Genomic DNA, 23,578 nt, shown 5'->3' on the forward strand with positions numbered 1-23,578 from the left:
TTATTTTTCAACTTAATCATCTTTATGGGTGATGTGGAAATTCTTTTCCCAGTGCTGGGCTGTATTTGTGGAGAACTTCTGCTTAGGAAGATGGTTTAAGTCTTCACCCTCCCTTTCATTAACCAACTATTTGAAAAGACATCAAGTCAATTAATTTTCTCAGAGTCTCAGTTTCTTCAAATGTAATAAGAATTTTACCCAGGTGAGTGTAAGAAAACCATTTTTTATAAAATTGTTACTTTTTAAAAAACAAAATTAAAAACAAACAAATAAAAACAATGTTCAATTATATTTTGTAAGACCCCCTTATAGATGTTTGAATTACACGGGAAAAAATGCAACATTTTCCCCCAATGTTCTCCTTTTAGGAAAAAGGAGGTAAACTACAAGAAATAAGCTGACATTAGGAATCTGTCATGATTTTTTTTTTAAAGAGAAGCAAAATACACATGCACAAAGTGCCAAAAGACATGCATACCCAAAACTCCCCTAAGAGACTGCCAGTGCAAGCTCTGGGGTCAGATTCCAGCCCAATTTTCCAGATAACAGTTCTCTATGAGAACTTTTAAAATTACTGCCATAAGGGACTATGGATCTTAAATCATTGATGAAAATCTAACCATTTTCTCTATGCTCTAGGTCATAATGCAGGAAAAGTGCCCTGAAACACTTTAGAGAACTAAAACAATGTTCTTGTTAGCCAGATAATTCAATTAACTTGAACCAGCACTGTGGTAGAGCTTTTAGTGTTAAAGTACTTTAGAGCTATTATTTACTGAAGGCATACACATATCAAGCACCATACTAAGTGCCGTATAAGCACTTTCCCATTTAATTCTCACAACAATTTCTATGAGAAAACGCACTTAAGAGAGGTTAGCAATTAATGCACCAGGAATCTCAACTACGCCTGACTACAAAGCCCATGTGCTCAATCACTGACATAAAACTCACTAGAAACAATCTATCTGAGCAACAAATTATCTGACACCTTTATCAACAGACTATATTTTTGTTCATACACAAACATATGCACATATAAACTCACACCAAAATGTTTTTCTTCAAGTAACATTATTTATAATAATCAAATTAACATTTTAGAGAAGACAATTCTTAGCCTCAACTGATCTATAATTTTATTTAAAGCAAATCATATAAAAAAAACTCCTAATTGTTCCATTAATTGTCAAATAGTTATTCTTCAAATATAATGTAGCTGAACAGCACTTTTTATAAAACAATTCTTATATTCATTTAAAGCCATGTTAGCTTGCTTTAGAAAGATTGACCAATCATGTTCTCTGACATGACAAGATCTCTTTTTCCTTCACTTCTTTGCATACACTGTTCCTTCTGTCCAGAATGCTTTCCCCAGCTTGTGTAGCTGGCAAACTCACATTCTTCCTTCAAATCCCTGCAAGTATATTCTCCTGTGAATCCCCCAGGCAGAGGCAGATGTAAGTGCTCCTTCCTCTGCACTGCCACTGTTCCCCTTTAAGTACAGGTGCTGCTAAAGCAGACTGCAATTATCTGTTTATACATCTATTTTCCCTCAAGACTGATAGCTGTTCAAGGACAGAAACCATGCATTTTCATCTATGTATTTCCCGGTCCCTAATGCAGAATCTAGCACAACACAGTTGGAGTTCATTACTTAATAAATTACCTAGTTAATATAAACCAACAAATTGTAAACATTTAAAAATCTTTCCAGAGACCATTAACATGTATTATTCTACTTTAACGTACAGGCTCTAGTTTTCAGACAGGCAGAGTAGGAGCTATTTTTTGAAGCTCTCCATTTGACAACTAAATGCAATGTACAAAACACTGTGGTGGGTAATGTGGAGGTCAAAAAATCAGGGGCCCCACTTCACTGGTGATCACACTACGGTAGAGTACAGACAACTTTATAATTGTTTTAACATCCTGTTCAATAAGAACAATGATAGAAATGAGAAGTGCTCTGGAAACGACATAGTAGAAGGGCTAATTATGATTAAGAAGATTGGAGGGCTTCCCTGGTGGCACAGTGGTTGAGAGTCCGCCTGCCGATGCAGGGGACATGGGTTCGTCCCCTGGTCCGGGAAGATCCCACATGCCGCGGAGCGGCTGGGCCAGTGAGACATGCCTCCTGAACCTGCATGTCCAGAGCCTGTGCTCCGCAATGGGAGAGGCCACAACAGTGAGAGGCCTGCGAACCGCGAAGAAAAAAAAAAAAAAAATGTATATATATAAAAATATATATGAAATAATACCAATAATATCAGCTGACACCTAGTCAGTGCCACATTCTCTAAAAGTGCTTTCACATGTATTTACTCATTTAATCCTTACAATGACCCTATGAGATAGGCACAATTAGCCCTATTTTATAGATGAGGAAACTCAGGCACAGAAAGGTGAAATAATTTGTCAGAGGTGATAAAGTGCCAGAGCCAGATTCAGATCTTGCCATCTGGCTCTAGAGTCTGGGCTCTTAACCACTGTCTTTGTGTGCGCACGCGCACACACACACACACACACACACACACACACTTTTATATTAATTTAAATAGTGTATGTATAATCTAGTGAATGAAAAAACAACATTTTCTCTACTATGTAACAATGACTTAAAAATTTTTTTTAATGTGGAAAAACTACCGACATAAAAATTACCATCTTAACCACCTTTAAGTGTACAGTTCAGTAGTGTTAAGTAAGCACATTCACACTGTTGTGCAACCTATCTCCAGAACTCTTTTTAATGCCTGGAAATTATTCTATTTCGTTGATAGTCATATAAAATTTAAACACTGGACAAGACTAAATTTGAGTGTTTAAGACTGAAGTAGACATGGATAATAAAACTATAAAAAGACACAAGGAAGGGATTACTATAAAAACTGAGAAAATTATTACTTTTGAAGGGAGGGAAAAGGTCATAATTAGATGTACACATGGAGGGGGCTACTGGGGTAACTGTCACATTTTTATTTATTTATTTTTACCTAGATGGTTATAAGGGTGTTATTAGCCTTCTAATAATTAAGCTACATATTTTTTGATGTAGATTTGGTGTGTACTTTACCATAAAAAGGTTAAAAGAAAAACAGTCTAGGTTAATTCATTCTTTGAGTAGTTTGAAAATAAATTTTCCTCTAGTGAAGAGACTATACACATGACTGAAAATTATGTTACAAAATCAAGACAAATATTTATAGAAAAGTGGGAAATAATGTTACTCCCAGAGAGTTTAATAATGTTCTAAAAATATGTATCCTATGATAACGTAAAGTAATTTTTACATATAATCTGAAAGATAATTAAGAAAAAAGAGGTAAGATATTTGGATCAATCAATTAATAGAAAATATACCTTATTATAGTAAATATTTTTTTGAGGACCAATAAATGAGGAATTCATGTACAACCTTAAAATTAAGACTAACTTTCTTTATAGCAATTACATTTAATAAACACAAAGTCACAGAGTACAACTTTTAAAAAATGAAAGACATTGAACTACTAAACTATTTAAAATCATTATGCACAAACATGACAAATAGAGCCTGAGAGTTTTGGGGAAAGTACTAACCAGTTACTGCCAGCAGCTGTGAAACTCTCACCTCCATTTCCTCCCGATGAGACCTGTCTCTATCTTCAAATTCACGTGTCCTTCTCCGGGCCTCTTCAAAGGCCTGTTGTGCTAATGCATCCTCCTGCTGTCATAAGAATATACGAAATAGATATTTTAATTTTGATTTATAATAAAAAAAAATTGGGGGTGTCTTATTTTTTGAAAGAAATGAACAGCAGAGTATTTCTCAAACATCAAAGCCATAAAAAAAGTCAGAGCAACTTCTAAAAGAAAACTTCAGTATTTTCATGTTCTATTATAACACCTTGGAAATAGTAATCGTGTTCAGTCATATTCTAACAACTGAAAATGCTCTTCCCTTTCTGTCCTTACCTCATCCTCTTCACCAAAGTAAAATCCTGATCAAGGCAATATTTAAAACATAGAAGTATAAGGAAAAAGAAATTATTAAATACTTCTACAGTGTGGGGATAAGACAGGCCACGCGCTCTAAGAATGACACTGAAGCCAGAAATATAAAAGAGAATATTAACATAATCGACTGTACAAATGTTAGAAACTTCTAGACAACAAAAAGAAAATTCCAAGGGATATTATCAACAAAAATTTATTTGTAACATATAACATATCTATGCTAATCCTTTCCCAACTAATGGATAAAGATCTGAAGGAAACCCAGATACTTCAAACTTCTTGTGTCTAAAAGGTAACCAATTTAAACTTTCCCTTTACACTTCTTTAGTCTGGATGGTGGCACTACTCACTCATTTTGGTCAAGAACCAGAGCTGCCTTTGACACTTCACTCTCCCCATCTCCATAGAGCCAATCAACCACCAAATCCTATCCATCTGACCTCCTATTTTTTGAATCTTTAGGCTCCTTTTCATTCCTACATTTTCCTAGTTCAGGATCCTAAGATCTTTCACCCAAATTACTGCAAAGTCTCTTCCTGTTTCCATTCTGTCATCCCCCAATCCAAAACACAGCCATCAGAGCGTGCCTTCTAAAGCACAATCTGACCACAATACTCCCCAACTTAAGGCTCCCTCATTGTCTACAGCACAGGATGCTCAAGTGTGTGATTTGCAGTCACGCACTTCTCAACACTAGGATTTTCAATGGCACACTTGAAGAAACTAAAATATCAAAAACAATGCCAAAAAAGTCAATATTCACTGTCCTAGTTTCACTACAGCAAGGGGTGGCCAGGTAACTATGTTCTAGCCAATGATATAGAAGTGTAAGTCAATGAATGGGCCTTCTGAGAAAGTCATTTAAGAGACATGTCACCTTTCCTTCTTCCTGGGAACCGATGCAATGACCAGCGATACAGCAACCATCTTGCAAACATAATACTGGGGATGTTGCCACACACTGAGCATAGTACAGCAGGAAAATGAAAAGAGCCACAGCCCCTGATAATATAATTGCCTGAACTGCATACTGTTGATATCTTATTCTGTGTGATAAATCCTTTATTTGGCTCTGTTAGTAGGGTTGTTTGATACCTGCAATTTTCACTGACACAAGGTCTACAACTTAAACAAAAGTGAAAGGTGTGATCAAGTCTCCATTCTTATGTTGCATTTACTAGCTCTGTGACCCAGGGCAAGGTATTTCATTTTCTAAGCCTCAGTAAACTCACACGTAAAATGCACGTAGTAGTAATACTTACGTCTCAAGATTAAATGAGATAACGTATAAAAATGCTTAAGTGCACTACCTGACAACATTCAATAAATGCTATTATTTTATAAGCATTTGTGAACATGTAAAATTTACACGTGACTAAACATTACTATAAATAGCAACTGTATTCTCAGAAAGTACTACATAAGCCAGAGGCACCTGCAAAAGAACACTGTTCCCAAATGCCAAGGACTTTCTCTTATTTGATTAGATATCAACCAGCACAGGTCTGCTGTTAACAGGATATCCCTTCTGTCCTGTGCATTCATTCACTTTTTCATTTATTCCACAAATATTCCGTGAGTCTTTATTACGCCCAAGTCACTGTGCTGGGTGCCATGCATACAATGTGTGGGAGCAAATGGTGCTTTTCCTTATAGTTTCTGGTCTAGAGGGGCAGGTGGACAATGAACAAATAATTACAAAAATCAATATATAATTATCAGTGTGACTTAGTAAAGGATTACAAGATGAAATGAGAGCATATAACACAAGATGTAATCTAACTCCCTAAGGAAGTTATTAGCCACTCATGTGTATCTAGCAATGATCATAGATTTTTACCTTATTAAAATTTAAAAAAGTATTATTACTAATATTTGAAGTAAAATAAGCTAAGAGAGATTTGGTAGCTCTCTATTTTCTAATTCCAGCTTCTATCTTGGTCTTTTCTAGTAAGATGTGAAATGTATGTGCAATGAACAGAGTCTGCACTTTAAATGGTTAAATCTGAAAGATGATCAGTGATCCAGTGTTATCCTGATCCTTTCCTGTTGCGAACTTAAGTAACACCTCCCTTTCAAGGACAGCATAAAGGGTACTTACTGATAAAACTATACACTCACCCATAAAGTGTGTGCTCAAATGGATAGGGACAAATAACCCTATCCAGACTCAGGTGGTGGGAGGCTTTCAGCACTCCAGTCCCCACCAGCTACTTGTTATACTAGCCTGTTACTCCACGGTCTATACCACAGTCTGCACAAAGTAGTCAGGTGGGGTCATCATAAAAGGTGGCTGGGTGTTTGTGAAACCCATGTGGTAAATAAAGACCTAGCAGTGCTCTCATAGAGCATATATATACACTATTCTTAACCATTCTTGCTACACTGATTTTGTCTTTATTGTATTGCTAAATTTACAATTTTATTTATTTTATAGTTTGGTAATACTTACCTTTCTGAGCAATGAATTTAAAAAATAGAAGTATATATTTAATGAAAAATTAAGAATCAAATTCGTTTTCAAGAAAGCTGATGATGAATGCATAATTTGTACAAAATAACGACATTTCCTATTCTCTGTGGGGACCAAAATGATATCACTGATCACATGAAAACCAAAAGAAATAAATCTGCTGAAGAAGCATCAACATATACTTCAAAGGCGACAATTTAACATGTGCAGCTGCAAACGGTACATTTAACACCATTCTGTAAAACATAACTTTTTATTTACATCAAACGACTCTTCTAAATTTTCACTCACATTCTCATCAACATACAAAAAGCAAAGCTGTTCATATGTTGGCTTTGCTGACAGAAAAACCCTGCAAAAAGCTAAAGGATACCAATTTTACATCAGTGTCATTAGGTACTTCAAATAGAAAATCTGTTCAACCCAATACGGTTCAATTTTTCTCATCATATTATAGAATCAAAATAGAACTTTTGGAAGGTCATTATATTGAAGGTGAAACATATTTTTGTGACTGCTAATTTAAAAAGTACAAAAATGAAGATAAAGTTATTGGTTCTTAAACTGATAATACAAATACAAATGTTGGTGGAACAAACATTTAAACACCGTATAAGAAATAACATTCTCAGTGAATTTTTAAAACTATGAAATAGAAATTTACTAGTAATTAGTTGTGGTACACATGAAATTCATAATTGTTATCCAAACAATTCTTATCCAAAGTACTGAGGTATTCTACCAATCATTTAGACATTAGAGTTGCATAAATTACAAATATATTTATGTATCGATAGTTAAAGTGACTGAACTATAAAATTTCTGTGACAAAGCTGATGCTGAATACAAATAAATTCACATGACATTATACAGGCACTTTGGATTTTAGAAATTTGAGCCTTTGAAGAACTTCTGTGAAATCAACCTAGTTCCTAAAATGGCATTGATCTTTTTTTTTTTGTAAATGAGTCCTCAGTTATATTTTGTTCAAAATTAGTTGGAAATCTCTGATTAAAGTATTCAATGGTGAAGCATCAAAATTTTCAGTTTTTCAAGCTTTTAGAGAATTGCAATTATTGAAAATCAAACATATAAAGACAACACTGAAATTTATCCTACAAATTACAGAAAATAAAGAAATGAAAGTATAATCAGCAAACATGATTCAATTTTGAGTTTATACAATTATACTCAGAAATATCTTCATTTGTGGGAAACTCTTAAAACATTTTATTGAACTATTTACACATACAAAAAAGTACACATATTTTAAGGCTGTGTTGTCCAATACTGTAGCCACTAGCCACGCGTGACTACTGCATACTTGAAATGTTGCTAATTTGAGTCTGTAAGTGGAAAATACACACTGGATTTCAAATACTTGTTACCAAAACAGGTAAATATCCCAATAAATATTTATATTGATTTTATGTTCAAATGATAATATTTTGGATATACTGGGATAAATAAAATATAAAAATTAATAATTTTCAAACCTTTTTAAATGTGGCTTTTAAAAAATTTTAATTTACATAATGTGGCTCACATTTGAATTTTACTGGACAGCACTGTCCTAAAAGATAGCTTGATGAATCTTCAGAAACTGAACTTTCCATGTAATTAAAAGCCATATGAAGAGACAGAACAGCACCAGCATCTCAGAGGTCGTCTTCTCCTCCATTCCAGGAACTACCCTCCTCTCCCAAGGATAAACCACTATCCTTCCTTTTAACAACATGTATTATTAGTTTTATCTATTTTTGTACTTTTATATAAATGTATTCATATAGCATGTGCTTTTCTAATACACTCAATGTATTTGTGAAATTCACCCATATTGGTATGCTAGTTGTAGTTTTTCATTTTCATTGTATTTCTCTGTATGAACATGCAATTTATCCATTTGACTGTTAGTGGGCATTTGGGCAGTTTATAGTTTCTGGCTATTAATCAATAATGCCTCTACAATGTCCTAGTACTTATCTTTTGATGAATATATGTATTCATTCCCATTGCATACCATGCCTCAGGACAGAACTGCTGGATCATAGGTATACACATGTGCAGTTTTAGTATTTATTGCCAAATGTTGTGTCAACTTTATGTAATCAAACACCACACCAACTGTTGTTCCGCATCCTTGCCAACGTTTGTCAAAGGTACTCTGAACAAAGGCAAAAAGACAATACCTGTGAAAATATTTCAGTTGAAATACTTATACAGTTTAATTTTAAAAAATGTAATTGTGACTATCCTCTGTTTATCTCTTAGCCTACCAGGTACCTGAGCATCTGTTGGAGAGTTCTGTTCTCACATGGCAGAGAGAGAGATTGAGCAAGCTTAGCTCCCTTGTGCATGTCTTATCAGGACACTAATCCTATCATATCAGGGCCCTACTCTTAGGACTCATTTAACCTTAACAGACCCCATAAAGGTCCTATCTCCAAATACAGTCATATTGGAAGTTGGGGGTTCAAAATATGAATTTTGGGGGAACACAAACATGCCGTCCACAATAGCTGGTAAGTGGTGGGGCCAGGAATCACAATTACATGACCATGAAGCGCCTACTCCTAACTTCTATACTTCATTGCCTCTTTACATTTACTATCTTCCAGAAGACTGGGGGATGGGGAAAGCTCCAGAGAAGTGCTGACTGTTGACTGAATGGTTGGTATCCCCTGCTTTAAAATTTTTATATTATGTAAGACCTATTATTATATTAGTTTACTATGACAACAGATGGTACTTACTTTATAGTGATAAAGCCCTATTTGTGGACCAGGGCAACAAAGCAGAGAAATTTTCAGTATGGAAAATACTGTGGGCTAAACTTTAAATTTTTACCTATCACTTTAATAAAATATTTCAGTTTTAGAAGTCAGCTCAATCTGAAATTCACCCTTACATAAATTCAATCTGCTGTATCACTTCTTACAGAAACAGCCTTCTAAACTGCCAATTATTTACTATTTTTCTGAAGGAATTAGGTATTCCTTATCCCTGTGGAAATCAAGGTAGCAGAGATTCTTTCTTAAGAATTTTAACTTTGAACCTGAATTTTTTACTAGGAAGGTTTAATTTTTTGATCTCTTAAGAAGAAAATTCCTACATTTCTATATATGGTGAGCAAAATGGGAATAACAGAAATAACAAAAAGAGAGCTCCTTTTTATTCTTGCCATTATTTTAACTTTATTAAGAGGATTAATATTAAACAACTGAAAAAATTAACACCCGCTAATAATCAGATACTCTGACATGTTCTTTCAGCATTTTGAATATGTCATCACACTATCTTCTGGCCTCCATAATTTCAAAAGACAAGTCAGCTCTTAATCTTATTGTGGCTCCCTTGTGTGTAATGAGGCCTATTTCTTGCTGCTTTTAAGATTCTCTTTGTTTTTCAACAGTTTGGCTATGATGTACCTATACCTAGTTGTGGATTTCTTTCTGCTTACCCTACTTGGAGTTCATTAAACTTCTTGGACATGGACATGAATATTTTTCATCAAATTTAGAAGTTTTCGGCCATTATTTCTTAAAACGTATTTTCTGCCCCTTTCTTTCTCTCCTTATCGCCTGGGACTTTCATTACATATATGTTGGTCTGTGTGCTGGTGTCCTACAATCTCTGAGACTGTTCATTTTTCTTTGTTCTTTCTTCTTTCTGTTCTTGAGACTGGATAATCTCTATTAATCTATGTTCAAGTTCACTAATTCTTCTGCCAGCTTAAATCTGTTGAGTCTGTGAATTTTTCATTTCAGTTATTGTTACTTTTCAATTCTAGAATTTCTACTTGATTCTTTTTAAAAATTTATATCTCTTTATTAATATTCTGTCTTTCATGAGTCACTGTCATAATTGTCCTTCAATTCTTTAAAGGAAGAAATTTTCCTTTAGCTCTTTGAACACACTGAAAAAGAATTGCTTTTAAGTCTTTTGTCACTAAGAACCATCATTTGAGGCAGGGTATCTACTGCCTGCTTTTTCCCCTGAGTATCAGTCACACTTTTGTGCTTATTTGCATGTCTTATAATTTCCTGTTAAAAACTGGATATTTTAGATAATATACTGTAGCAACTCTGAATTCTGACCCCTGCCTCCAGCCTGTTGTTATTGTTTTCTGTTTGTCTACTTAGTGACTTGCCTAGCTGTGTGGAGTCTGTTTCCCCAGCAGTGTGCAGCCTCTGATATCACTGCTTAGTTTTTTTTCTTTTTAAGCCTTGCTTTCTAGGGGGTTGCCCCTGGGTCAGCATAACCTAGTGGTCAGCCAATGATTGGTCAGAGGTTTTGCTTAAACACCTTGAGTCAGAAGGCTTCTAATCCTTTGCCATGGGATCTGTGTGTGGCTTACTTTCAAAGTGCAGGGAGTTTATCAGTCTACCCTGTATTCAGCCAGGGACTAGCAGCTTTCAAGGGCTCTCTCTGTCCTCTCTTGAACAGGTGTAGCCTTGCACATGTACATAGCCTTTTGGACCATGAGAGGTTAAGTGTGATCTCAATAAGGCTTACTTTAGCTATCTCTTTCCCTAGATTTCCCTGATAAATTTCTGGCTAGTCTGCCATTTTGTTGCTTCCTGAAACATTAGTTTTCTCCAATTGTTTGCCACAGAGACTGCTATTGTTTTCAATAACAGCCCTGGATATGTATTTTTCCAAGTGCTACTCTAAATAAAGTCAGCTCCCTCTGAGAGGACAGCAGAGCTGCCAGTCCTCATGGCTCTACCCTGCCCGGGGTAGAACTTGAGCAACCACAGAGCTAAGGGAGATGGGAGCAGCTCCCGACAAAAATGCCAGACTCTCACTGTTCTTACTGAAATTCACTAGCTTTGTTTGAATAAATGCCTCTCAATATATGTCCTGTGGTTAATTTCCAGAGACCTTAAATGGGTTTTTGTTTGTTTGTTTACGATTTTGTTAAGTTTAATCACTGCTTTTTGGAGAGAGAATCTGCCAAGCTCTTCACTCAGCCATTTCAAAAGTGCTGCTCCTACATTTTATTTTAAACTGGGTGTCCCCCCCATAATGTGCTATGGATCCAGAACAAATATTAAACAGAACCATCTACTACACTTTGAAGTGCCCCACTAAGCACATAGTGGTAATCCAGTGCAATTTAGAACCACTGAAGGAAAAACCTTCCCCAAACCAGGACCAATATTTGGGTCTCAATCTCTTCAGAATTCATCAATATTATGAGAACATGAGACTTTCTATACTTACTCTTTTTAAAAAGTACTTCCTAACTGTATTTGATAACAACAAACTGTATATAAAAAGAGACAAGGAAGGCGGGGAGGACCGTGGATGGAAGAGTGTGTGTGTGTGTGTGTGTGTGTGTGTGTGTGTGTGTGTACTGGGCGGGGGGGTCAAGAATGGAGAGAGGGTCAAAAAAGAGGGTCAAAAATTAGGGCTTCCCTGGTGGCGCACTGGTTGAAAGTCCGCCTACCGATGCAGGGGACACAGGTTTGTGCCCCGGTCCGGGAAGATCCCACATGCTGCGGAGCGGCTGGGCCCGTGAGCCATGGCCGCTGAGCCTGCGCGTCCGGAGCCTGTGCTCCGCAACGGGAGAGGCCACAACAGTGAGAGGCCCGCGTACCGCAGGAAAAAAAAAAAAATTAGAGAAAGGGCCTTCCCTCATCCCCCATCAGAGTTGGCACCCAGGGGAGGGTTCTTGAGGGCGCTGTGAGGGTCCACAGACGTGCCTCAGCCTATGAGATGGTAGAAGATCCAGCATCCAAAAGTGACCCAGTGACTGGCCCAGCTGAGCTCTGACCACTTGTGGACAGTGTATGCCATGCTGTAGCCCTGCTCCTCTGTGGTATCGTCCACATCAACGTCAAACAGGGAGCCCAGGTAGGCCAGGTGGAAGATGGCCAGGGCCCCAAAGAGCAGATTTAAGGCTCGCACCCCCAAGCCCAAACGATGCTGGTGTGAACAGTCTGGTGGGCACCTTTTCGACAAGACACAGGCACTGAGGATCCGAGCCAGGCGCTTTCGGAGGATGTGCTCCACATAAGTGATAAATGCCAGGGACAGCAGCACCGCAGCCAGGTGGAAGCTAAAGCCGTGCAGGAGGGCGCTGGTTGCATAGGTGACCAGCACGGCTGAAAAGGTCCCGAGGTGGAGAGCATTCTTGAAAACATAGTTATTTAGCCAACAAGACATGGGCAGGTTCCAGCTTGTGACAACTTCCACCATGGACCGGGGCAGCTCCACATTCAGTGGCTTAGAGACCGTCAGGTCCCATTCCAGGTGACCCTTCTCCTCGGTGAAGCCAGCCCCCGCCAATGTGGCTGTGGCCTCAGATAGAAAGCCCACAAAATAGTTGCTGAAGTGGAAGGAGACAGCACTCTCGTAGGCTCGCAGCCACTTGTGAAGGAGGTGGTCACCATCAAGGGGAATGAAGTAGGGGAAGAGGTAGGGGCCCACACAGGTGGACAGCACAAGGCACAGCAGGGCCAGCACCAGGCTCTGGGCCACCTTCTGCAGCCACTGGCGGCTCAGCGGGAGGCCTTGGACAGCCTGTAGGTAGCTGTGGAAGGATATCCAGGGCCCAAAGACGATGGTGCCCACAAAGTAGAGGTAGCCCATGAACTCCACGGGCGAGGGCACCACACCCACCTCGCCCCGGTCCAGATCGAAGCCCAGAGACACTGCCTTCATGGCCACAATCATCTGGGCCCCTCGCATCTTGTGCCACGTCACAGTGTCCACCATGTGCATCTCACCCACGAGTAGGTAGATGAGGATGGTGACGGAGAGGAAGACGCCACGATGGGAGGAATGTCGGCAGAGGAACAGCACGAGGTAGCACAGAAGGCAGAGCAGCATGACCCAAACCATGTGCAGCTGGAAGAAGTGGTAGAGGCTGAAGAACCCACCTGCCACGGTGCTTGCATGCTTCAGGTAGGATGGCAACCCAAGCCTCCCGAGGAGGCGGCAGGCGAGGCAGATGGCAAGGAGCAGCCAGATCTGGTCAAGGCCCTGCTGGGCAGTAGGCAGGAGACAGCCCTGTAGGAGCTGCTGGAAAAATTCCTGGCGGCTGAAGGTGGCCATTGTGGACCCCCACGGATGGATGAACAGATGGATAGACTTGGCAGTAAAGAAGCTGCGGTCCAGGGGCCCAGGGACACACCACCGCCACCACTGTCGCCGCCTCCTCCGGGCAGCCTCCCCCGCAAGCTGCAAGGCCGGGACCAGCTGAGGCTCCCAGGGCAGCACTGTATACTTACTCTTAAAGACTGGGTAAAATAGATCTCCAGACAAAGGCAAGATTAGGGGTAAATAAAGGGACCACAGTCAGTAAAGCCTGAAGTCACCCTACCTGGGCTCGCTCCTCATCAAACTCCAGGCAGCCCATACCATCCAGTCTCTGAAGATCAATCCAACCTTTCCAGATAACACAGACTCCATTCAGAATCATGGGAGCCTTCAAATATACCTAAGACACAGAGAGAAGGATGAAAACCAATGATAAGCCATCAGACACATAAAAAACAAAGGATAAACTTACTTATGAAAACTGTTTTTTTTTGGGGGGGAAAAATAAATTATAAAATTAAGAATTGTAGGAAAGTATACAAAGCATAGCCTCTGACCATATTCTATAAATTAAGTTAATCTGGTTTACCAGGATTTTATTTCTAGTCACAATTTTTCCAGATTATTTATTTATTTATTTATTTTTGCGGTACGCGGGCCTCTCACTGTTGTGGCCTCTCCCGTTGCGGAGCACAGGCTCCAGACGCGCAGGCTCAGCAGCCATGGCTCACGGGCCCAGCCGCTCCGCGGCATGTGGGATCTTCCCAGACCGGGGCACGAACCCGTGTCCCCTGCATCAGCAGGCGGACTCTCAACCACTGCGCCACCAGGGAAGCCCCTATTTATTTTTTTAAAGATTTAATTTTATTTTCATTTTTGGCTGTGTTGGGTCTTGGTTGCTGTGCGTGGGCTTTGTCCAGTTGGGCTTCTCGTTGTGGTGGCTTCTCTTGTTGTTGAGCACAGGCTCTAGGTGTGTGGGCTTTAGTAGTTGTGGCACGCGGGCTCTAGTAGTTGTGGCATGCGGGCTCAGTAGTTGTGGCTCGCGGGCTCTAGAGCACAGGCTCAGTAGTTGTGGTGCACGGGCTTAGTTGCTCCGCGGCATGTGGGATCTCCCTGGACCAGGGCTTGAACCCGCGTCCTCTACACTGGCAGGAGGATTCTTATCCACTGCATCACTGGGGAAGTCCCTCCAGATTATTATTTTTTTATTTTTATTTTTTTTTTGTAGTACGCGGGCCTCTCTGTCATGGCCTCTCCCGTTGCGGAGCACAGGCTCCGGACGCGCAGGCTCAGCGGCCATGGCTCACGGGCCCAGCCGCTCCGCGGCGTGTAGGATCTTTCCGGATTGGGGCACAAACCCGCGTCCCCTGCATCGGCAGGCGGACTCTCAACCACTGCGCCATCAGAGAAGCCCCAGATTATTTTTAAAAGGAAGTTTTACAGGTTTTGTAAAAACCGCAGTAAGGTGATACTTGAAGTGACATTGTTTCTTTTGCAGCTGAAGCTAGGACAATCAGGTACTTTGCTTTAATTTTTGAATCTTGAGTAGGAAGACATAAAGATGTAAATCAACTGGAATTCACTAGCCCCTGAAGAGAGCACGCACTGTTTCTCCCTGTTTGGATACCTGGAGCCACCCAAGGTCAGGTTCTTCATATTTCCTTTCCGTTTTATAAGCTACCTCATAGATTCCTGGTAAGTAATGCTGTTTTTCTTTCTTTTTCTTTTTTTACTTAAGTTAGCCAGAGTTGATTTCTACCACTTTTAGCCAAAGAACCTTAACTGATACAACATTTATTTATGCATACTAAACATAAGAGAATTCTTCTGTTTCAAGTATATAACCCTCGAGCAAAAGTCACTTTAGGTATGATTTCCAAATTTAAATCACTTTCATTTTTGATCACCAAATTAATTTTCATATTGCCTCTAAATATATTTGTTCTCAAGAGCAATTAAGGATCCATCAAGAAAGGACAGGTGCTAATGCTATCATCTTGAGGTGAGTATTTTACTGTGATATAGTAAGAAAATATACAAGAGAAGAAAAGAGAAATTTGTTAGTTCTTACAATCTCCCTCATCATAACATTTTATTCTGATAAGTACTTCGAAAAAAAAAAACCCAACCTTGTTATTTTAGGTCTTCTCTACCTCATTTAACACAGGCTTCTGAATAAAAATCAGCATAGATTTTTTTTTTTATCATTTACTGCCTTAACAAGATCTTTTAAATGCAGAGGATGCAGGACTTCAATGAGTTTTCAAAATTCCAAGTTATCCAATACATCTTTATAAATAAGGTTCTTCATCTGCTTACATCAAATATATTTTCTTCGGATAATCTCAGTGCTTTTGTGAGCTAAAATTAGCATTATTTATTACCTATAATTATATAGTCAGTAAGGCAGTTTCTCATTTTGAGGAAAAAGCTGGAAGCGTCAACTTTTTCTTTACTCAATTCAGCAGTTTCTTCAACAAAAAAAAATCATGAGGCATTCTTGTTTTACAGAGGTTTAATAAAAATAACTTATTAAATTATTAATTATGTCAGTAATTAAAAATATGCAACAAAAATGACTACTGAGACACCTGTAAAATAAAACCTAGAGGACTGGGCTTCCTTGGTGGAGCAGTGGTTGAGAGTCTGCCTGCCAATGCAGGGGACACGGGTTCGTGCCCCAGTCCGGGAAGATCCCACACGCCGCGGAGCGGCTGGGCCCGTGAGCCATGGCCGCTGAGCCTGCGCGTCCGGAGCCTGTGCTCCGCAACGGGAGAGGCCACGACGGTGAGAGGCCCGCGTACCATAAAAAAAAACAAAAAAACAAAAACCTAGAGGACTTATGCCTTCTTAGTGCATATTTAAGCCATTCCCCTCCACTAGTAAACACAACTGATTTTCCTGTTAAGGGTCCCAATAAACCATGCTGAATCAATTTCTACTGATATTGGGAAAAAAGCCAAAAACATAAGGTTCCATTTCTCCTCCCATTTGGACCAAGGGAAACAGTCTACAGTTATAGCTGAAACCGTTTAACCACACATTTCCTTCTGTTCTGATAAGTGCTCATTCCCTTCCACATTGTGAATTTAAAACTCCACTGGTATGCACCTAAGTTGAACAAGTAACTGTGACGACCTCATATTCGATACCTCACTAAACCTAAAATAACCCTCTGAATTGCCTATTAATATAACTTGACTTACCACATCTACTAATCAAGATTCCCACTTTTTCCAACAGAGGAGGGGGTGCTACACAATCAGGAGCAAAGCATCTCAGTTATCAATCTACCTCATTATTTTAAATTCTCACACTAAACAAAGAGACAATCCTCATCTAATAGCAGAGGAAGGTCAACTTTATGATCAGATTCTATAATCTTCATCAATGATTTACATCTTTTAGATTCAAAGATTCCATAATCTAGCTTATTCATATTACCTTCCATAGTCAAAAAATATTTTCCTTACGAAATTACTAAGCTCGTAAACAGCTGATTTATCACTTCTTTATAAAAGTTTTCTCATGACTAAGAAAACCACTGATCTGCTTTGGAAAATTCCTAAATGGGTTCAGAAAATGGCTACAGTTCATAATCAAGGCTAGTGCCTGGAACTGTAATTTAAAATATTTAGATGATCCTGTGATTTATTTAGATTGTTCACATTTAAATAAACACAGTTTTATGTGTAGACCTTCAAAGTAAATGCTTGGCACTTTCGTACATTCATAAATACCAAACCTTGAAGTACGAAGAAAAACTCTCTTACTTTGGCATTTTGTAATGTAATTTAATAATGTCATTTAAACATTCAGACATTTTTCACTGAAAATAATGATGGTTTATTTCAAACTGTGAAAAGAAAATGTATTAGAATATGACCTAGGGTTTAAACCCACTGTCCTAGAACAATTAAATGTTTTATATAAAATGAATTCTATAAAGCCTTTAAAATGGGTAAATATTCAGCTAATCACACACAAAAATAACAAAATAGATTGCTTATCTTTCCAAAAGTAAAATATCAGAGGATGTGTTTAAGACTTCACAGAAAGTTAAAAGTGACTGCAGCCTTACATTTTGTGTTCTTTTGGAAATAAGGTAAAAGTATTGCACAATTTTTTAATCAGCTCAATCTCTAAGTTTCAGCATTTGTGATGTTATTTCGATCCAAATTACACAATCACTTTTCTTTCACATCTGTAGCTTTAAATTCCACATCACTGTAGCAGCAGAGCTTCAGCAAAAACATGTACGCACCAACTGTGGCATTATCCATACAATGGGATACCATTCAGCCATAAAAAGGAATAAAGTAGTGATACACGCTACAACATGGATGAACCTTGAAAACATTATGCTAAGTGAAAGAAACCAGAAAAAGGCCACATACTATATGATTCCATTTATATGAAACATCCAGAATAGGTAAATATAGAGACAGAAAGGATATCAGTGGTTCCCAGGGGCTGAGGGGAGGGGGGAATGAGGAGTGACTGTTAGTAAGTACAGGATTTCTTTTTAGGGTGATGAAAATGTTTTGGAATGACAGAGTGGTGACAGCTGCACAATTCTGTGAATATACTAAAAATCCCTGGATTTTTAGTTAATTTAGTGAAGGATGAATTTTATGGTCTATGAATTTTATCTCAATAGAGCTATTATAAAAAATATTTGCAATAAGTTTTATCTGTTATATAGGTGACATCTATAAGATATGTATATGGAGATTTTTGAGCAGGCAGTTGCATATAGGATTCTAGCACTCTGTGAAGAGATATGGGCTGATGATATGAATCTGGCAGCCATCAACAACACAGTGGTATTTATTTAAATCCAGGGGAAAGGAAGAGATTACTCAAGCAGTAAGTAGAAGGAGAAAAGAGGGGGACCCATGAAGAACCCTAAGGAAATTCAACTTTCAGATGTATTCTCTCAGAAGAGAATAATCCAGCAGAGCAGCCTATGAACTGCCAGCGAAGAAACAGGAAAACATGCAAAGAGCCTAGTGGCTAAAGGTTAAGTTAAAGGCCCCCAAGTAAAAATTTCCCCTTTGTTGGCTGCAAGATTTTAAAGCATTACGTTACAGTACCTTAGGTCACTCATAACTTTTAGCAATGTTCTTATATAAGGCAGGAGTTCTTAGTCTGGAGTTCAGAAAACCCACATGAGTTTGGGTTTATGGATAAGTTTCAAGAAGACCAGAAACCTCCCAAAATTCTGTGTAAAAATGTATGTTCGTGTCCATGTGCATTTTTCTAAGCAAGTCCAATGCTTTCACCAAATTCTCAAAAGGGTGTACAAGGGGAAAAGGATTCAACTATGACAGTAAAAATGCAATTCTTCCCTTTCCCCTCATAGACACCAAGGTCTTTGTATCACCAAGCTTGAGAGATGATAAATACCCTTCATTTAGTAAAGGGACCAAACCGCTTAAGCAGCTAAACATTAGTTACCCTGGGTTTTGAAATGTGCCAGAGGAAGGATAAGAGAGAACTTAGTTTCCTATTTATCAACCTGTACAAAATAGTTCTATCTCTGAGTCTGGAGTCTCTTATTCTGAGAGGATATAAATTTGGAATAAACCGTGTCATTTTCAATTGCCCTTTCTTCTACAATACTATAATGGATGTTCAGTGTTTCTAGCTCCTAGGTAGCTGGACTGAGAATAGAAATTGAGGGTACAAAGGGATAGCAGAAAGAGTTCCCTTTATTGAGTGGTTCTGAAGAAGATAATTTCAAGATAATTAAAACAGAATAATTGTAAATTTGCAAAGACTCCCATGCACACTGGTACTGAGCCATAACATCAAGATACACAGAAACCAAGTGTCAAAGCTATTGATAAAAGCAAGCAGCAGATACTTCACCCTCAAAAAACCCATTTCAATTGGAAAGAATATTTCATTTCCTTATAGTAAACTATTAGAGCTCAAATAATTGTGACTCTAGCCAATAAACTTAGATATTAGGGAAAACAGTAGAGGAAATGATCAGTACCCCTTAGGCCCTTAAGACATACCTAAATAATGATTAATAGAAGAACAGAAATACACCTGGAATTTAGAAATGTTTTTCTTGTAGCTTTCCTATAATTTCAATTTGAAAGGATTCACCTACTCAACAGATGTATATTACCTGTCATTTTGTACGTGGTATTATCATAAGGGCAGAGGGGAATACATGATGATTTTTTTAAAAATTGTATCCCACCACCCCAAAAAAGATTCCAACACCAGTTAAAGTCTTTAATAAGGAAGAGTGGAATGCATACAAAAAGAACTGTAAGAATTAAAACTGAATTCACCCATTACATTTAAGTAGGACTCACTTAACTCCTAAGGTTAATGGAATGTTCCATTGACAGTAATAAAATTGTAAGGAGCTGGATCCAGCAGCTTTGCAACCTCTTTTTAAAGACCACAGTTCTAACAAAGTTGCATATAAACATGACCAAGATATAATATCTGAAGATTATCTACCTGAAAAATCTAAAATATTCAACTGAAAAACCAAGTGAATTAATGAGTTCAATAAAGTGCCTGGTTATAAAAAAAAAAAACCAACAACTTTCCTGTATTACAACAGTAACTATTTAGAAAATAAAATTAAAAATTAAAAAAACAAACCTTATTTTAAAATAGCACTGGGATTTCCCTGGTGGCGCAGTGGTTAAGAATCCGCCTGCTAATGCAGGGGACACAGGTTCTAGCCCTGGTCCAGGAAGATCCCACATGCCGTGGAGCAACTAAGCCTGTGCGCCACAACTACTGAGCCTACGCTCTAGAGCCCGCAAGCCACAACTACTGGGCCTGTGTGCCACAGCTACTGAAGCCCGCGCACCTAGAGCCCGTGCTCCGCAACAAGAGAAGCCACCACGATGAGAAGCCCGCACATAGTAATAAAGAGTAGCCCCTGCTCGCCGCAACTAGAGAAAAACTGCATGCAGCAAGAAGATCCAATGCAGCCAAAAATAAATAAATTTATATTTTAAAAAATAGCATTAAAAGTATCTACTAAGAATAAATTTAATACGAAACAGGTAGGCTCTATAAGAAGAAAATACCTAATTTTTGAAACACAGAAAGAGACTTGAAAAACTAGTGAGATGTTATGTTCTCTAATGGTAAGACTACAAATGCCAATTTATCCCAAAGTAACCCTTATTTTAACGAAATTCCAGTAAAATCTCAAAATAACGTTTTCTGGAATTTACAAAGTAAGTCTGTAATTCACACAAAAGAATCAGACTATCCAAGAGAATAAAAGAAAGTATTTTTCTGCTCTTTCAGCTGTGACAACGCAAGCAGTACATATGCAGTAGTGCTGTGGCAGCCAGAAACAACTTGATGGAATAAACAAAAAAATTAAAAAACAAAACCACATATACAAGTACTTAATAAATGAAAAGGGTAACATTTCAAATCAATGGTAAAAGGGTATTTTACTTAACCAGTGGAGATGGGAAAACTGACTACCATTAAAAAAAAAAAGTTTGAAAAAAAATAAAATGGCTAAATTAATAAAATAAAACTAGGTAACTATTTCTAAACTAAAGGTTAAAATTTTAAAAATTAGGGACTTCCCTGGTGGTTGACTGGGTAAGACTCTGCGCTCCCAATGCAGGGGGCCCAGGTTTGATCCCTGGTCAGGAAACTAGATCCTGCGTGCTTGTGGCAACTAAGCGTCCGCATGCCGCGACGAAGCTCCCATGTGCCGCAACTAAGACCCGGCGTAACGTACATACATAAATATTTTTTAAAAATTTTTTTAAATTAAAAATCTTAATAATGTGTATGAGAAGAGATACCAGGTTCTACCACATTGTCAGAGGGAGCGTGAACTGGCTAACAATTCTGGGAAGGCATTTTTTGGCAACAGTGTGAATTTTCCTCTTACAAACAGCTCGTGTGGCTCGATATCAAAAACAACAAACAACCCAATAAAAAAATGGGCAGAAGACCTAAATAGACATTTCTCCAAAGAAGACATACAGATGGCCAAGAGACACATGAAAAGATGCTCAACACTGCTTATTATTAGAGAAATGCAAATCAAAATTACCATCAGATATCGCCTCACACCAGTCAGAATGGCCATTATTAAAAAGTGTCTACAAACAATAAATGCTGGAGAGGGTGTGGAGAAAACGGTAAATTGGTACAGGCACTATGGAGAACAGTATGGAGGTTCCTTAAAAAACTAAAAACAGAGCTACCATATGATCCAGCAATCCCACTCCTGGACATATATCCGGAGAAAAATAGGGTTCAAAAGGATATATGTACCCCAATGTTCACTGTAGCACTGTTTACAATAGCCAAGACATGGAAACAACCTAAAGGTCCATCAATGGATGAATGGATAAAGAAGACGTGGTACAATATATACAATGTAATATTACTCAGCCATTGAAAAGAATGAAATAATGCCATTTGCAGCAACATGGATGGACCTGGAGATTATCATACTAAGTGAAGTCAGACAGAGAAAGACAAATATCATATGATATCACTTATATATGCAGAATCTAAAAAAAAAGTGATACAAATGAACTTATTTGCAAAACAGACTCACAGACTCACAGCTTTAGAGAACAAACTTATGGTTACCAGGGGAGAAGCGTGGTGGGGAGGGATAGATTGGGAGTTTGGGATTGACATGTACACACTACTATATCTACTACAGATAACCAGCAAGGACCTAGTATATAGCACAGGGAACTCTGCTCAATATTCTGTAATAACCTAAACGGGAAAAGAATTTGAAAAAGAATAGATACACGTATATGTAAAACTGAATCACTTTGCCGTACACCTGAAACTAACACAACATTGTTAATCAACTATGCTCCAATATAAAAATAAAAAAGTTTTTTAAAGTGTGAAATTTCCTTTGACCCAGCAATGTCATGCCTACGAACGTATCCTAACATTTAATCAAAGATGTACACAGAGTATTTGATTACAAGGCTGTTCACTCTTAAGGGTTTTTTAATAATGGCAAAAGGTTACAAATAACCTAGATGCTCAACATCTTGTTGTTTAATGTTGAATCAATAATATATATTAAACAAGGTGTCTTTAAACAGAAACATACATAAAAAAGATTATGTATTAACTGGCTGAGAAGGATGTTGTGACCAGAGGCTTGCAGGAACCTAACTCTGTATCTTCCGTGGAAGAAGTTGTTCGGTGTTCATTAATTCCACGTCTGCAGGGACTTTAGAGAAGATAACTACCATAAATTAGGAGAATCAACCATAATTATTTTTTAAAGGAAAGGAATATTATCACTATGCTTAACCCCAAGACAGCATGGGAAGAGTAAAAACTAAATGTACTTTAGAATCAGATAAAACCTGATTGAAATCCTGGTTCTAACAGTGTATTTGAGACAAATCATTTAAGATTGCTAATAAGCCTCAGATTCCTCACATACAAAATCAAGGCTAAATAACACCTCTTTCATAGTTGATAGTAAAAATTAGTTAAGCCAATGTACATACACTTATGAAACATACAGAGCACCATAGAAACTGAATGCTTACACACAATACTTCCACCAAAGTTTTACACAGTGATTTCTCTCCAAGGGAAAGAAGCCATTTTTTTTGAGACAATGAACAGTTGATCACACCAATGAATCAGCAGATAAGCAATAATACTGGGATGGCCACAGGCACCCAGGAAAACAAGATATTCCACAAAGGAAGTATGCACCCTGCCTTTTAGTTGTAATCATTTCTGTAGTCTATTTAACAGATTCCTTTAGAAGATACTTGGTTCTGACTCATTCTCCTTTAGTCACATGTTCCTCCTCATTTAGAAATGCATAGTCAGCTGCTTGCCTGTTGGATAATCATTACAGACAGTCATTCAATCTCACTTGCCTCTGAATCATAACTGGGTTGCATGTTAAGTGTAAAAAATAGCTTCTTCTATAGTGATTTAATGTAATTTACCAATCTACTTCTTACAGTTCAAAACAGAAAACAGTACTTCTTGCAGAAATCGTAACATGGATTAACACAGAATGTGCCTGGAACTTAAAAG

The 23,578-nt window shown here is 38.1% G+C and overlaps 2 protein-coding genes across 3 annotated transcripts in view; both read right to left on the reverse strand.

Moving 5' to 3' along the window:
* CBFB (core-binding factor subunit beta) overlaps nucleotides 1-23,578 on the reverse strand; it is a 60,277-nt gene that overhangs the window by 12,683 nt on the left and 24,016 nt on the right. Inside the window, exons 4-5 of one of the 2 annotated variants that reach the window (XM_079906472.1) lie at nucleotides 13,803-13,919; nucleotides 3,583-3,709 (exon numbers count right to left, since the gene is read on the reverse strand). In XM_079906472.1, coding sequence (XP_079762598.1) covers nucleotides 3,583-3,709; nucleotides 13,803-13,919 — 244 coding nt within the window. The remainder of the gene's footprint in view (nucleotides 1-3,582; nucleotides 3,710-13,802; nucleotides 13,920-23,578) is intronic. The other variant, XM_079906471.1, reaches the window with a different exon arrangement.
* On the reverse strand, nucleotides 7,625-13,796 carry LOC307178360 (protein-serine O-palmitoleoyltransferase porcupine-like). The gene has a single exon (XM_079906470.1). The coding sequence runs from the start codon at nucleotides 13,532-13,534 to the stop codon at nucleotides 12,182-12,184; it is 1,353 nt and encodes a 450-aa protein (XP_079762596.1). The 5' UTR covers nucleotides 13,535-13,796; the 3' UTR covers nucleotides 7,625-12,181.

Source organism: Stenella coeruleoalba (genome assembly GCF_951394435.1).
Source record: "Stenella coeruleoalba genome assembly, chromosome: 20".
NCBI lineage: Eukaryota > Metazoa > Chordata > Mammalia > Artiodactyla > Delphinidae > Stenella > Stenella coeruleoalba.

Bases quoted from the DNA above. Each gene is read 5' to 3' on its own strand.
- LOC307178360 (XM_079906470.1), bottom strand. From the start codon at position 13,534: ATGGCCACCTTCAGCCGCCAGGAATTTTTCCAGCAGCTCCTACAGGGC.